Source organism: Onychomys torridus, chromosome 8 (assembly GCF_903995425.1).
Source record: "Onychomys torridus chromosome 8, mOncTor1.1, whole genome shotgun sequence".
Taxonomy (NCBI): domain Eukaryota; kingdom Metazoa; phylum Chordata; class Mammalia; order Rodentia; family Cricetidae; genus Onychomys; species Onychomys torridus.
The window spans coordinates 48,946,566-48,962,256 of NC_050450.1; the positions used below are offsets into that span (position 1 = coordinate 48,946,566).

The 15,691-nt window shown below is 48.1% G+C and overlaps 1 protein-coding gene across 2 annotated transcripts; it reads right to left on the reverse strand.

The window, feature by feature from the left end:
- Window positions 1-215: 215 nt before the first annotated feature.
- On the reverse strand, window positions 216-15,138 carry Tmem11 (transmembrane protein 11). Of its 2 annotated transcripts, XM_036197989.1 has the most exons (3): window positions 14,820-15,138; window positions 11,867-12,156; window positions 216-1,109 (listed from the first exon to the last, which is right to left on the reverse strand). In XM_036197989.1, exons 2-3 carry the CDS (start codon window positions 11,878-11,880, stop codon window positions 593-595), a joined length of 531 nt encoding a protein of 176 aa, XP_036053882.1. In that variant the 5' UTR covers window positions 11,881-12,156; window positions 14,820-15,138; the 3' UTR covers window positions 216-592. The 2 variants fall into 2 exon arrangements, with proteins under 2 accessions (XP_036053882.1, XP_036053881.1); XM_036197988.1 differs by lacking the exon at window positions 11,867-12,156.
- Window positions 15,139-15,691: the final 553 nt, after the last annotated feature.

A 15,691-nucleotide genomic window follows, 5' to 3' on the forward strand; every position in this document is an offset into this window, starting at 1 on the left:
CTAGCAAATAACAGTCAACAGGGGCCATGACGAGGCTCGACTAGCAGTCCAGAACTAGGGAAGCTAGCCCTATTGTGTTGTGCATTCTTTTTGGCAGGATGTCAGCTCGAGTGCCACTCTGCTGCATGCAACAAGTTGCAGCAGGGTGTGTCTGCAGCACTTGCCTGTCCCACAAACAGCAGCAGCTGCAGACACAGGCATAGACAGAGAACAAGTTGAAATTCTCATAATTTTAATGGTCAATAGCTTCCGGTTGGCTCTGAATGGTATAGTTAAACAATATACTTAAGACATCCCCACAGCAAGTTCACACCCCTTAGTAAGTAGCGTTGGCTCCATCCATATTCCATTGCCCAGTCAGACTTCCACAGCCTGGGACCCACACCTGGGTTATGGAAATAGACATCTTAGTGTAATGAGCTGAATAAACCCCTGGCATACCCATGATCTGTTATTTTTGTTGAAGAACAACAAGTATTACACCAAACACTTTCCCAGGTGCTGTTGCCTCATGGCGAAAACCCAAGGCGTTGCTGTAGGGATCTGAGTCCTGTGGGCCCTGTGGTTCTGCTCGCGTCCCACTCTCCTGCAGTCATACGGCGTAGAGCTCATAAACCTTCTTTACACAGTACACCAGGGCAGCCAGTGCTATTGTGTTGTGCAATCTCTTTCTGTGCAGGTCGTCCTTCCGAACCAGCACCACTGGTGTGGAGGAGGTGAGCGTGTGCAGAGGCAGGCGCGACAGTTTATAGGCATCATACTCCACCTGGTACTTGCAGCATGGGTCAAACTGCCAGGAGATCCCATAGAGGGTACAGCAGGCCAGGCTCAGCACACCAGCGGGCAGGGAGACGTAGTGGGAGTAATCCAGGGGCAGTGCCAATGGGGTGAAGAGGCAGGCAGTGCCAGCCAACACGGCCGTCTTGTGCAGGCAGTTGCCCACAGTGATCCAACGTGCTGTCTCATCTCCAATTCGGGTGGGCTCTATCACAATGTACTTGTACTGGGCTTCCAGCGCCTGCTCCAGCTCATACTCAAACTGGTCCTGGGCATTCTCCCCACTGTAGATCTCATGCACTATGTAGCAGTCTGTGGCTGACAGGCTAACCCTTTAGTGGAGGGAAAAAGACAAGGTTAGGTTGAACAGCCTAGCTTATCTGGACATGTGGGGTTTGGACAAGTATTTGCCTCAGCCTCAAAGATAGCCCACTTAAGGTTCATTTGCTTCAGAACCCAACCCACAAGACAATTACTTCCCCCCTGAAAGAAATGGTGAAACAGGGGCTGGAGAGATGGCTCAAAGGTTAAGAGCACCAACTGTAGGTCCTGAGTTCAATTCCCAGCACCCACATGGTGGCTCATAACCATCTGTAATGAGATCTGGTGCCCTCTTCTGTGAACATAATAAATAAATCTTTAAAAAAAGAAAGAAATGGTGAGTCACAAAGACCACAAAGGTGCCCAGCACGGTGGCCCACACCTTTGATCCCAAGACTCAGGCGGCACAGGCAGGCAGATCTCAGGTCTGTGAGCTCAGGCCAGTCTGGTCAACACAGCAAGTCCCAGACAGCCAGCGCTACTCCCCTCTAAATAAGACTATACAGACCAGCACTCTTTAATAAAAAGGCACTGGCTTGGAGCTTGGATTCAGACAACGCAAATACTTTACCCCAAAACAGTGACTGTAATTAAACTGGGCTCAGATAAGGCTTAATTAAATCACATGTCCCAAGTCAGCTGTGCACCAGGGAGAATACTATTCCCTGGGGTGGGACTAGAAGCCTCAGCATGGGGAACAGAGATGGCTCAGAGGCAGAGCTTACCTAACCTGCATAGGGCCCCTGGGCTCACCCCAATACCACAAAAATAAAAAGCCACAGCATGGGGCATGGCCAAAGCAGCCTGTCCATTGGCATGCCATGTTGCAGGCTGCCTGTGACCTCCCAGGAAGCTGAAGATCCCAACTGGAAAGAAATTCCCCCATTAAGGTCTTCTGTGGAATTTCTCCATCTAGAGTTCATTCCAAGGGGAGGAAGGTGAGCAAGACACCTGCAGTTTGTTCACAACAGGACACACTTATTTTCAGACACTTTAGCCAATAAGTAAGAGCTTGAGGAAGGGGTCATCCCAGCTCAAAGATTTGAGACACAAAAAGCCAAAGTGCCAATTTACACTCAAGGCAAAATGTAGGTTCAAGCTGGGATTGCAGTACCCTTACAATGCCAGTCAACTTTAGTGTCATGGCCTCCTCTACCCTGTGGGCATGTGGCCATCTTGAACACAGAGCAGTTTATCTCAGTAAGGCATGTCCAGCACCTCCGACAGACTGCTTGTCTTAAAAACTTATCACTAAACTGGGCGGTGGTGGTGCACGCCTTTAATCCCAGCACTCGGGAGGCAGAGGCAGGCGGATCTTTGTGAGTTCGAGGCCAGCCTGGTCTCCAAAGCGAGTTCCAGGAAAGGCACAAAGCTACACAGAGGGTAAAAAACAAACAAACAAACAAAAAAACTAAAAACACTTATCACTAGGCAGATGACACTTCTGATTTCTGCCTGGCCAATCCCCAGCACCTCCTGCATGCCAATCTACCTAGACCATGCTGAGTCTACCTCTATTTATCAAGACAGATGAATAGGCATGTTCATGATTACAGACATGTCTGGAAATGGGAGGCCAGTGCTCCATAATATGGGGTGACAAGAAGCAGACACAGCCAGGGAAGAGCTGAGTCAATGGGTCATGACTCTCACAGGTCCTCACTGCAGGCAGTTTCGTGAACAGCACAGCTTGCAGCAGCTACAGACATGGGAGTGAGTGCCCATCCGATCCTCACAGACCCCGAGCCGGTCCTTTAGACATGCTCACCAAAGCCCTTTCCACCTATTCTGGACTTGGCCCAACTATACAGCACAAAACAAGCAAAGCAAGCCAACAACAGAGGAAGTGGATAACACAGAAGGAGTCTCTCAAGTTCACAGTAGGCAGCACCTACATACCCATGGGCACAAGACACATCAATTCTATGGCGACAGCCAGTTAAGAACAGTAGTACCGTGTCTCCTTTGGAATGGTAGAATCTTTAGAAAAGTGTATTTCCAGAGAGAAAATGGCAACACTCAAACCAAACATCCATGAAGCACAAGTCCCCTATGTTGAAGAGCATGGGGTTACACAAGATGCCAGCACCCTACTTTGTTATGCACTGGTAGAAAAGTGTGGTTTGTTTTTGTTGAGATAAGGTATCTCTGTGTAGTCCTGGAACTCAGAGATCAGCCAGCACTTCTGCCTTAAGTGCTAGGATTAAAGGCATACACCACCACCAGCTCCACTTTTTTTTAAAAACAGGGTCTCTCACTGACCCTGGAGTTTGCCAACTGGCTAGACTGGCAGGCCAGTGAGAGCTCCAGGGATCCCCTTGTCTCTTCCCGCCCCCAGCACTGGGGTTACAGGCTGACACATTTCATTTAGGTACCCCTCCTGCAAGCAGAGTAAGCATTTTATCCACAGAACCATCTACCCAACCCCAGGAAGGTGTTATTTTAGTTATCTACCTGTTTACATAAAAGCACCTGCATATCTAGGAGACAAGGAGGTCTGAGAATAGGGCTATTCATCATTAGGAGGGAAGTGAGTGGCCCAGGGAAGGAAAGGGAGCCCCCTTTCACTAAATGACCTTTGATCCTACACTTGGTCCAACCTCTCTATGCACTTTGCTAACACTGGGTGAGGGGTCACTCTATCCTGAGCCTTCAGTGGAACAGGTGGCAACCTTGCTCTAGCACCTCAGGTCATGGGCCTGTCCAGGTTAACCAGCTTTGGGTAGGGAGAGAGATAGTCAGCAAGAGTGACTTGCCAATGCTGCCACTGTGGCCGATGCCCTGAGAATGTCTGGCTGGCTGTGCAGAGGGCTCTTCAATCCCTTCTTACCCCCACCCAAGGCCAAATCTCAAATGTCAATCTTCCCAAAGTCTAAAATCACCCATTCAAGAGCTGGTGAGAGCAGAATCTGCCTGTTAATTGAGAAAGAACTAAACTGGGCTGCCCACTACCCAGGCAGTGGATAGCACGGCATCCTGTAATAGGGATGGCAAGCAGCAGATCCTCTCATGCTTCACTTAGGTACAGAACTAATAAGGTCTGTCATTCAAGCCTGTCTTCATTGTCAAGGAGGAAGAGTAAGGAAATGAGACTCCATAAGCAAGATGGTCTCTGCCAGAAGGAACTAAGTGGGGTAAGGCGAGGTTAGCTTTCCACTTACAAAGTTAAGTGGTAAGTACAAGTTTGTTTTGTTTTGTTTTGTTTTATGCAAACATGGTATCCCTGGCTAGTCTTGAACTCACAGGGATTGGGCTGCCTCTGCCTCCTGAGTCCTGGGATTAAAGATGTAGGCCACCAGGCCCGCTTGGCTGAAGCACAAGTTTTATTATTATCTGTGACAAAACATACCTAACAAAATTTAGCACCTTGTTAAATTTAGCACTATATAACTATCTCCGTAAGGTGTAAATCCAAAGTCGAACCCACTGAACACCCCCTTATCCCCCTATTCTACTTTCAACATATTGAGTTCAACTATTCTAGGTAATACACATTCATAGAATCACATTATTTGTCCTCTGATGGCTTGGCCATTTCACTTAAATGATGTTTTCTTCTAAAACAAAACAATTTTTCACCCTTAACATTTGTTTGTTTTTCTTCTTTTTGAGACAGGGTCTCACTCCATAACCCTAATTGTTCTGGAACTTGCTATTATAGACCAGGCTGGCCTTGAACTTGGAGATCCACCTACGTCTGCCTCTTGAGTGCTGGGATTAAAGGTATATACCATTAAGCCTGGCCAATACTTGGTTATATGTGTGCATGCATGGAAGTCACAGGACAATTTGCAGATGTCAGCTCTTTCCTACCCTATGTGAGTTCTAGGGAAAGATCTCTCACCAAGCAAATACTTTTTAGCCGATGAGCCATCTCTCTATGCCCTGCCCTGTTTTCAATTCCTCTAAAAAATTTTTATTTTATGTGCATTGGTGTTTTGCACGTGCATGTGTGTGTGTGTGTCAAATCTTGAAGTTACAGACAGTTGTGAGCTGCCATGTGGGTGCTGAGAGTAGAACCCAGGTCCTCTGGAAGAGCAGCCAGTGCTCCTAACCACCAAACCAGCTGTCCAGCCTTTTTTTTCCTCCGAGACAGGGTTTCTCTATGTTGTTTTGGTGCCTATCCTGGATCTTCCTCTGTAGCCCAGGCTGGCCTCAAACTCACAGAGGTCCACCTGGCTCTGCCTCCCAAGTGCCGGGATCAAAGGCGTGCGCCGCCACTGCCTTGCCCCCCCCCCTTTAACTTAAAATTTTCATTCAGGAGGAACATATACATGGCAGAGTACATGTGAAGATCAGGGACTGTAAGTTGGAGTTGGCTTTTTCCTCTCACCAAGGGAGTCCCAGGTACTGAGCTGAGGTCCTTACCCAATGAGCCTTACTAGCCCGGTTTCTTTTAGATAGCAGTCACTAGGGGGCCGGAGAGATGGCTCAGTGGTCAAGAGCACTGCCTGCTCTCCCAGAGGACCTGGGTTCAATTCCCAGTACCCACATGGCAGCTCACAACTGTAACTCCAGTTCCAGGGGATCCAGCACACAGACATGCATGCAGGGAAAACACCAGTGTACCTAAAATACAAATAAATTTAAAAAACACACAAATCAAGGGTTAAATGATCAGTCTAGCAAAAACTACTGTCAGCCTGCTATTGTATGGTGGCACCTGCCTGCAGTCCGGCATGAGCATCGCTGCTCTCCCTTTGCTTTGTATTTTTAATCACATTTTATCATGTTAAATATAGTGATGAATTCCCATGATCCCTGCACATGGAAGATGGCGGTAGAAGGATGAGTTTAAATCATGAGTTTAAAGGACAGCCTCTGCTACATAGAAAATGAGTCTAGTCCAGACTATATGAGACCATGTTGCAAACAATATGAAGAAAAAAGCCTTATCAAGGGAGAATGCACAGACCATGCAGCTCTGAATTTTAGTTGGCATAGCATCAATGCCATAATCTTAGGACACTTTCATCACCCTAGACACTCTGTACCCCTTAGGGTACTTTCTTTTCTTTCCCTTGATCCTTCTCAGTTGTTAGCAGCTACCAATCTGCTTCTTTGTGGATTTGCCAATTCTGGTTATTCCAGATAAACAGAACCACACACCACATAGGGCTTTGTGATGGGCTTTTTTCTTAAAAAGCATTATGCTTTTAAGAGACATCATGTACCAATGATATTTAATGTAATCTTTAAAAGTACATATTTAATGTAATTTTTAAAAACCCAGGAGAACTATATTACATGTATCAAAGGCTCTGTGTACCAAAGATCAACAGCCGCTTTCTTCCTGTGATGTCTAGTAGTTGACCGTTACAAGTTATGTTTACTAAGACCTTCTCTTTTAAAACCAAAACAAGAAGCCAGGAGGTGGTGACACACACCTTTAATCCCAGCACTTGAGAGGCAGAGTAAGACTGAGTTCGAGGCCAGCCTGGTCTACAGAGTGAGTTCCAGAACAGCTAGGGTTTACACAGAGAAACCCTGTCTGGGAAAAACAACAAAACAAACAAACATAAAAACAAAACAAGAAGTCTGTGAGATTGCTCCATGGATCAAGGTTTTTTTTTCCCACAATGCACGAAGATGAGTCTGGTCCCCAGGACCTCCATGTTTGAGGGAAGAGAACCAACTCCAACAAGTTGTCTTCTGACCTCCACATGCACACTGCGGCATGACTGCACACAAATACATGTAAGAGAAATTTTAAAATAAAATTTCAAAACAAGCATGTGTACGAGGTGTCAGAGCAGGATGTCAGGTGTCTTTCTCTCTTCCTGACCACCTTACTGCCTTGAGACAGGGCATTTGTGGAAATGTCAGTAAAATGTGCTATCTTTTCTGTCAAAGGAGTAAATGAAACAAAGTTTCAACATTAGCTGAAACCAGCATCTCCTTTGTCCAGGGTTCCTTCCGCTTTGCTCTTCCCATCCACTGGGGCCTACCTTCCTAGTTCTTGAGCTATGGTCTTAGGACAGGCCCCTAACCTAACATTTGACTAAGATCAAAGTATGCGCTCAAGACTGTGCCTCCTGGCCTCAAAAATTGCACTTCCCTAACCAACAGTGCTCCATTTACATTAGCAGATGCCTGTAACAATTTGAAGCTTTGAGGGTGTGCTTGCCTGTATAGCTGGCTCCATATGCAGCTGGACAGCCTTCTGCAGAAGTAAACTTTTTTTTTTTTTTTAACATTATATGGTTTATTTATATGCATTATTTCCCTGAGACCCCAGACCCATTTCTAACATTTAGCTAGGCTGGCTGGCCAGCATGCCTTCAGGATCTCCCTATCTCTCTGCCTAGCCCTCCAAATGCTGGGGTAACAGGTACACAGGGCCATGCCCAGCCTCCTTTTGTGTGAGTGCTAAGAATTTGAATGCAGGTCCTCATGCTTGTAGCACAAGCACTCTTACCCACTCGAGCTACCTCCCCAGCCCTATGCTTCTTTTATTTTTTTAAAGATTTATTTTTATGTATACAGAAGAGGGCGCCAGATCTCATTACAGGTGGTTGTGAGCCACCATGTGGTTGCTGGGAATTGAACTCAGGACCTCTGGAAGAGCAGTCAGTGCTCTTAACCTCTGAGCCATCTCTCCAGCCCCCTATGCTTCTTTTATAATAGAAAATTATTTTTTTTCTTAAAAAGAAAAATCTTGCTGGGCGGTGGTGGCGCATGCCTTTAATCCCAGCACCTGGGAGGCAGGGGCAGACGGATCTCTGTGAGTTCAAGGCAGCCTGGTCTACAGAGTGAGTTCCAAGATAGCCAGAACTATTTCAACAGAAACCCTGTCTCGAAAAACAAAAACAAAAACAAAAACAAAACAAACAAACAAACAACCTCAACTGGGCACAGTGGGACATAATTGTAGCACCAATTACCCAGAAGGCTAATGCAAGAAGACTGAGCCAGGCGGTGGTGGCGGATGACTTTAATCCCAGCACTCAGGAGGCAGAGAACCGGATCTCTGTGAGTTTGAGGCCAGCCTGGTCTACAAAGCAAGTTCTAGGACAGCCAAGGCTACACACAGAGAAACCCTGCCTCAAAACTAAACAAACAACAAACAAACAAAAGATGATTCTGAGTTCCAAGCCAGCCTGGGATATGCAGCAAGACTCCTTTCCCAAGGAGAATAAAATAAAGCTAGGACTGTGGCTTGGTGGAGAGAGTGCTTGCATAAAGCCCTGGTTTGATCCCTAGCAACAGATCAGAAGCCTATATGTTATCTTCTGCTACACATCAAGTTCAATGCAAGCCTGGTTACACTGGTTACCCTGTCTCAAAACAAAAACAAACAAACAAACAAAAAAAGCCGGTGGTGGGGGCACTCACTTTTAATCCCAGCACTTGGGAGGCAGAGGCAGGTGGATCTCTTTGACTGTGAGTTCAAGGCCAGCCTGGTCTACAGAGTGAGTTCCAGGACAGCCAGGGCTGTCACATAGAGAAACCTAGTCTCAAAAAACAAAAACAAAAAAAAAAACCCTCCAAATTCAACAATCTGTATGTACCCCTTATCAGAGAGACCAGATACCCATGGGGCTCCCTCTGCTAAGGCAAGCAGGAAGTAGCTCACCTCCCACTCTGGTAACTGTTTGTGCCTAAAGAGAAGTCACAGAAGCAAGCTCCCAGGCCAACCATTTCTGTGAGCAGGAAGGATCTTCTAGCTTTGTTGTACTGGCCTTATCCTATAGTCCTGCTGGGAAGAGGACAATTCTGTATTGTGGGGGTGGAGTGGGAAGGGGGTGTATCTCTCTAGACCCAGAACTCAATCTGATGGTCCACTTCCTAGGCCCCAGACTCTTATGCAGGGTTCAAGTGGAAACTCCCATCTAGGCTAGCAACTGGTGCTTGTTTCTTTTTTTTAAACACCTGAAGATATTTCCATCAAAGCATCCCTATGCAGCTCTGCCTGATTGACACAGGTTCCCACGAATGTTTGCAATGAGGGACAGGAAGAGAAAACTATTGTGACAATTAAGTCACCAGGGGCCTGAAAATGTAAAGTAGAGCCAGGGATCAAGCTGTCTTTTTGTTTTCAAACCAGGCCTCACTATGTAACAGTAGCTGGCCCAGAACTCAGATATCTGCCTGCCTCTGTCTTCCAAATGCTGGGATGAAGGGTACGTGCCATCATAAAGAACAATCATATTACTTACTCATAACCACCGATTTTTTTAAATACACATATATAGAAATGCATTGTGTGTGTGTGTGTGGGGCATCTCTCCACTTGGCATGTGTGTCTCCACTGCTGGGGCAGAAAAGCTTTTTAGTCACCAGATGACCACAGACAACCTCTTAGAGGAGCAAAGTGTCAGCCTAGTCTGGGTCTCCCTGTTGTCTGCCACATAGTCAACTGTTTGATCTTTCTGCTTTCTTTCATTCCCAGGAAGTCATGTTTGGTTAGCCAGAAGTGGGTTTCCTGGACTGGGGAGTGGGGGGGGGGGTGGAGGTGGAGTATAATACCTCCTATCACAAGAAGCTACTCAAGTGACCATGTTCTCATAGAGCAAAAAGTAGCCCGGTCTACCAAAAGGGACCCTGTCTCCAAAAAAGCAAAACAAAACACAAGAGCAACCTGACCACATTTGTAGGCCCCAGATACCTTAAATGTCAAAAGTTTCCCTCTTCCTGTCTCTCATTACAAACATTCTTTTTTTTTTTTTTTTAAAGATTTTATTTATTTATTATGTATACAGTGAGTGTTCTGCCTACAGGCCAGAAGAGGGCACCAGATCTCTCATTGTAGATGGTTGTGAGCCACCATGTGGTTGCTGGGAATTGAACTCAGGACCTCTGGAAGAACAGCCAGTGCTCTTAACCTCTGAGCCATCTCTCCAGCCCCATTACAAACATTCTTAGGAACCTGTTGCATTCAGGCAAAATTAGATAGGGATGCCTTGATGAAAACATCCTCATTTGTTTTATTAAATAAATAAATAAACAAACCAGTTGCTAACTTAGATGTGAGTTCCCATCTGAACCCTGCCTGGGAATCTGGGGCCTAGGAAGCACACTGTGAGATTTCATTCTTCTGGGTCTGGAGACCCTCTCCCCAGCAAATAGTACAGAGCTTGCTTGAATGAAACAAGGAATAGAATTGTCCTCTATTCTTAGGACACAGGATGAGGCCACACAGCTAGGAGACCCTTAATTATCACTATAGTACTGCCCTTCCAGAGAACACCAGTTCCCAACACCCACACGAGGCGGCTCACAACCATCTGCAACTCTAGCTCCAGGAGATCCAATGGTCTCTTCTGGACACTGCAGGCGCCCACTGAAACACACTATTAAACGAAATCTTGCCCAGTGGTGGTGGTGCACACCATTGATGCCAGCACTCCAGTGACCAGATTGGTCTACAGAATGAATTCCAGGATGGCCAGGACTACACAGAAAAATCCTGCCTTGAAAAACCAAACCAACCAAACCAAACAAACCCAAGAACAAACGCCCACAAATCTTGTGTTCTAAAAGTATGTAATATGTGAGTTATTTCCTGCCTCTCCACCTGCCCCACTTCCCCTACCCTCCCTTCCTGTTGCCCCTCCTCAAATTTACTCTCATTTGTTAAGTCCAAGGGCAAAATACTTTGCTACCTGAACCAGTTCCCCTGGTCTCTGAAAGCACTGTAGGAGTGTGAGGACCTGGCTGGGTGCATAAGTCAAAGAGGACAGCAGTAAGACATCTGTAGCTGTTTAAATGTAAATTAATTACTCGATAAAGTACAAACCTCAACCCCTCTGGCACAATAACATTTCAAGTGCTGACAGACACAGGCAACTAGTGGTAACCCCAATGATCAGCAGAGATGTATAGCCTTCACCTGAAGAACTGTGGGGAGAAGTCAGTGGTTACTGCCTTTCCCCAGGAACTCTGTGCCCACTAAAGTTGCTGTCGGCACCAGGACCCAAACACAGAGGCAGCAAGAAGGTTCCCTGACTGTGTATGCTGGCTCGTGAATCACACTTCCCATCCCACCCACAGCTCTTCCCACACTTGAGAAGCAAGCCATGGCCAACGCAAACTAGGCAGAGCAGCCTGAGCCTTCCCCCATCCCTGGACACTAACTATCAACCCTACCTTTCAGTGGGATCTACTGAAATTCAGAACCTGCAGAACTGGACCACTGTAGCAGAAATCAAAGCAAATGGAATCTAGACTGCTTGAGGAAAACAGAATACACCCCAAAGGCTGGACATGGCAGAATGGACTTACACATTCAGATCTGTGAGCAGAACATGTGGCTCAGCCAAGGGTGCTGTCATCTTTCACTAGCCAACAGGCAGAGCCCTGACCCTCACACAGTGGCTATAGATCAAGAAGAGGCCTGCTCACCTCATCCAGACCAGGAGGAAAATTACCAGATACCCAAGCCAGCATGAGAACCTCTTGAAATATTAGATGCCTCAAATCTCTGGAGTTCCCAGCTCTAAAAGGGAAGCATCAGAACAGAAAGGGGGTCTATCATCCCAGATATGTAAACCAGCCTGTCCACGTGGCTGTTCAAATGAAGTAGGCACTAACCCTACACTGGCCACTAGGATCTCATGTCCCTGTATTCACAAATATGACAGTCTTCCAAGAGGAGGTGGCAGGAAAGGATGTGGAGGCAACCCCATAACTGGCTGCCTGACAATTGCACAGAACAGGGGAAGGAAGCTAGAATACCCCATGCCGTCCTGAATCACCATCAGACACAGATCAATTATCTTCACAAGGTCATCAAAAAAGGGAATTCAGAGTACAGGGCTATACTCACATTCCAACAATCATGGAGATCTCAGGGATGCTCAGGGGCCCTGAGAGCAGCACCAAGTAGCCCAAGAAAGGATAGGCAGGGCTGTCTGAGAGCTGGTCCAGGCTGGCACACAGGTGGCAGAATACAGATCCCTGCTCTGCTTTCCTAGATGGGTAAGTGTGCCTCAAAGAGGCCAGCAGGACAAACGGCAATCTGTTTGCTGTGCTCGCTGTCAGTACGCTCAATTTTGGACAAGAATTCAGGTTACAGCTCAGAGTTTGATGTTCTTCATTACAAATACTGTTGTTTCCCTAGATTTAATGGAGTGGAGAGAAAAATCAACACATAAGCAGCTCTCAGTTTGCTCCTTTCCCCTCCAATCTAGACCAGCACTGTCCCTTGCGACTGCACTGATGATGGAAAAGCTCTCTCTATGCTTAGCCATTAGCCCAAAGTGAGTACCGGGCACCCGAAACATGGTCTGTGATCTAAGAACTAAACTTCTCATTGTATTTAATTTTAACTTCAATGTAATCGTCACACACGGCTAGCAGCTACTCAACTGCTACAATACTAGCTCTAGCACTAGCCTGTGTTTCTGGATGTAAGAAGTGGGCAAAGCAAGAACCACTGCAAACTAAGCTGACAATCAGCATCAAGCAAGGCATTAAAAACAACATATGCTCCAGAGCATGCAGCCACTGGCAAATAGGATGTCTGTCCAAAGCAATCCCACCCCAGCCCTTGCCACAAACCACACAGCATCTCCTTCAGTTTCAGCACAGGGCAGGCAGCAAGGTGTGAGCAACTCTGAAGTACTCTTAGCATGAAGCTGAAATTTGAGTCAGTCCAAATGTGACATGGAACAAAGTCACTTAGGAGCCAAACAGCTTACTTGTGTCATGAGAGCCAATAATACACTCAGTCCTCACACTCTATGGTGCTGAGCATACAATTATTCTGGACTGCTCCACCCAGTCAGGCCACCAAGTGAGCAGGAATGGAGGTGTGCCCAGAAGTCAGCCTGCTAGCCGGGGGGTGGGGGTGGGGGTTGTTATGTTTCCATACACTGCTCAGAGTGGGAGGGCCTTAAGGAGATGAGATCCTAAGAATGAGTCCTTTGGCAAGGGCCTTCCCACATAGGCAAACAGAGGGGTAGGGTAGCCTCCAGTCCACTACACATATCTAGGAGGGCAGGTGGCAACTCTCAAATCATAAAAACTGATGCACCATTCCCGGCAGACACACAACACCTGCATGCATGGGTAGAACCTGCAGTTTCTGGCCAAAGGTCACACCCACAACCTGAACACCTACAGGACCCATGTAGATAACTTCAATTAGTCAAGTTGCCAGGTGAGGAACTAAACAGAAGTTGCTCTGGAGAGTGTCAACTACTATCTAGTTTTACTGTGAAATCTGTCTGTATTTGATTTAAATTCCCTTAGAAGCTGTGGAAGCTCAATCAAGGACTGGACTCCTACTATGAGTGGCTGGCTGACAAACTTTTTAATTAGTATTTGTTTCAAGACAAAGGAAAGATCGTTCTCTGTATCTATTTTCTTAGGTAGGCTAGCAAGGCCCAAGCTTGAAGCATCCAAGTTTGGCCCTTGCAGTCTGTATCCAAGAGTCAGAGTAGGGTGTGGTGGCACACACCTTTAATCCCAGCACTTGGGAGGCAGAGACAGGCTGATCTCTGAGTTCAAGGTCAATCTGGTCTAGAGTGAATTCCAAGACAGCCAGAGCTACACAGTGAGACCTTGACTCTAAAAACAAAACAAGTAGTAAAAGTATCTTTGTCTCCTAGGAAGGTTCTTTCCTGTTACTAAGGGGCTGAAATTAAAGATCCTAAAAGCATTCTTTAAGGTTTTAGGACATGGAAAACAACAAAATAACCTCTTTTGATGTTCTTATCTAAAAAAACAAGCGAAAAGTTAGGAAAACCACTCTTTGCCACTGCTTTCCCATGGAACAGTAAATGCACAATACATTATTTTGCATAACCGAACTCAAGAATAAAACCAAGGCTAATTGCTACTGCCAAGCAAGGAGAATCGTGTGGGGTGGGAAAGCTCTCTGTAGGCAAAGCAAGGAACATAGGATGCATCAGTCAAAAAAGAACGCAGATGAGGTGAGACAAAACTTTTATGTTTGACAGTACTCACTGGAAAAGAAAAAAAAAAAAAAAAGCCAAACTTTCTTTTCTACTGACATCCACAGTAAAGTGCAGAGACCTTTACAAAAGGGACGGGGCGGTTTAATCTAGCAGTTCCACCGATACACACCCTTCTCCCCCCCAAAAACTTCTAATGGCCGAACAGTTTCTAGTAACCTATTAGTTAAAACATACTTCCCAAAATGAAAACATCTACACGTTCAACATGAAACATGCCAACCACTCTCGCCTTCGGGAAATCACGGCAAGAAACAAACTCCTAGCGCCCCCAAACGCATTCAGTAGAAAAGGTCACTTTAAAGGACTCAGGGCAGAAGCTTGCAGAGAACCCTCAAAGAGTGGCGATAACTGCCCGCTCAGAAGGCATCCGAGCACAGGCCCTTGGAGGCGCGCCCGGCACGCTGCCGCGCTCAGCAAACGCCCCTAGAAAGCACACCGCCCGGCGAACCTCTACCCTCCTCCTCTTCCAGGAGCCCATCCACGCCACGTCGGGCGCCCAGGCCCAGACAGCCACGTGCTCGAGCCAGCGGCCCGGAGCTCGCACCGCCGCTGCGTGGAACAGCCTGGCGGCCCTCGCAGTCGCTCACCCCGGTTCACGGACCGCCTAGCGCGGGCCGCCACCCCTTCTGGTCGAGCTCCCCGTGCTCCCCGGCCGTCGCGCCGGCCCGCTCCTCCCACACCAGGGCGCCGCGGACTGGGCCCCGCGCGCGGCAGGCACACGATCCGGAGTCACGCGTGGCGCAGAGGCTTCGCCGACTCTCGGGTCGGCGGCCTCCCGCAGTCGCGAGCCCAACTCACCTCTCTCGGGAGCTACCGCCGCCCGGACCCAGACGCCTCCTTCCCCACGCGGCCATCTTGGAGACTCTCGGCTCGTCGGGGGCTGGCGCCGACGCGGCTCGGGGCGCGCGCGGGCCGAAGGGAAACGTAGTCCGGTGAGCCGCTCGTCCGCAGTGGGAGGTTGCGAGCGGACTACAAAACCCACAATGCCGCATGCCGGAAGGCTGCTGTAAACGGCCGCGCGCAAGAGGGCGAAAGGTGGGCTCCGCCTGAGGTAAGAGTCTCCCGGTCGCAGTGTGCGAATTACTGCGCCCACCGCCTGGACGTCCTTGGGCGCCCAGAGCGAGTGGCTGAAGGAGAGCGGAAAGCAAGCGCCTACCACTCCCAGAGCGCCTCGCGCGGCGACCCCGCCCTCACGGCCCGAGAGGCCCGAGCCTGGCCTCAGCCCTCTTGCCCTTCACGGTGGCCTCGGCCGCTGGGGGGCCTGCGTTTCACCGGCCTCACGCTCCACGACGACCTGAGCAGCTTCACCGCCCCCATTGCTCTCTTCTCATCCGCAGACCAGAACTCGTGCGCCCCCAGTCCGAAGGTTACCTCTGCTTCCGCAGTGTCAGCTGCACCCCTCTCCTGACCAGAACTTGCCAGGCTGGCACGTGCCGAGATTTTTCAGGGTCTGCAGATGCGCGTTTCTATGCTTCCAAACCTGGCCTGGCTCTCTGTGGTTTCTAGTAAGTTCCCGGTTCTCCAATTGAGTGCTGCACCCCTGCCTCCAAGTGCCAGACTCGAGCACAGTGCAAGTGAGTGGCAGAAGCTAAGGGATGCGGAGAGGGAGGGAGGGAGGGAGGGAGACAGAAGAGTAAGGTATGAGGGCCTGCAGAGATGGGTCAGTGGTT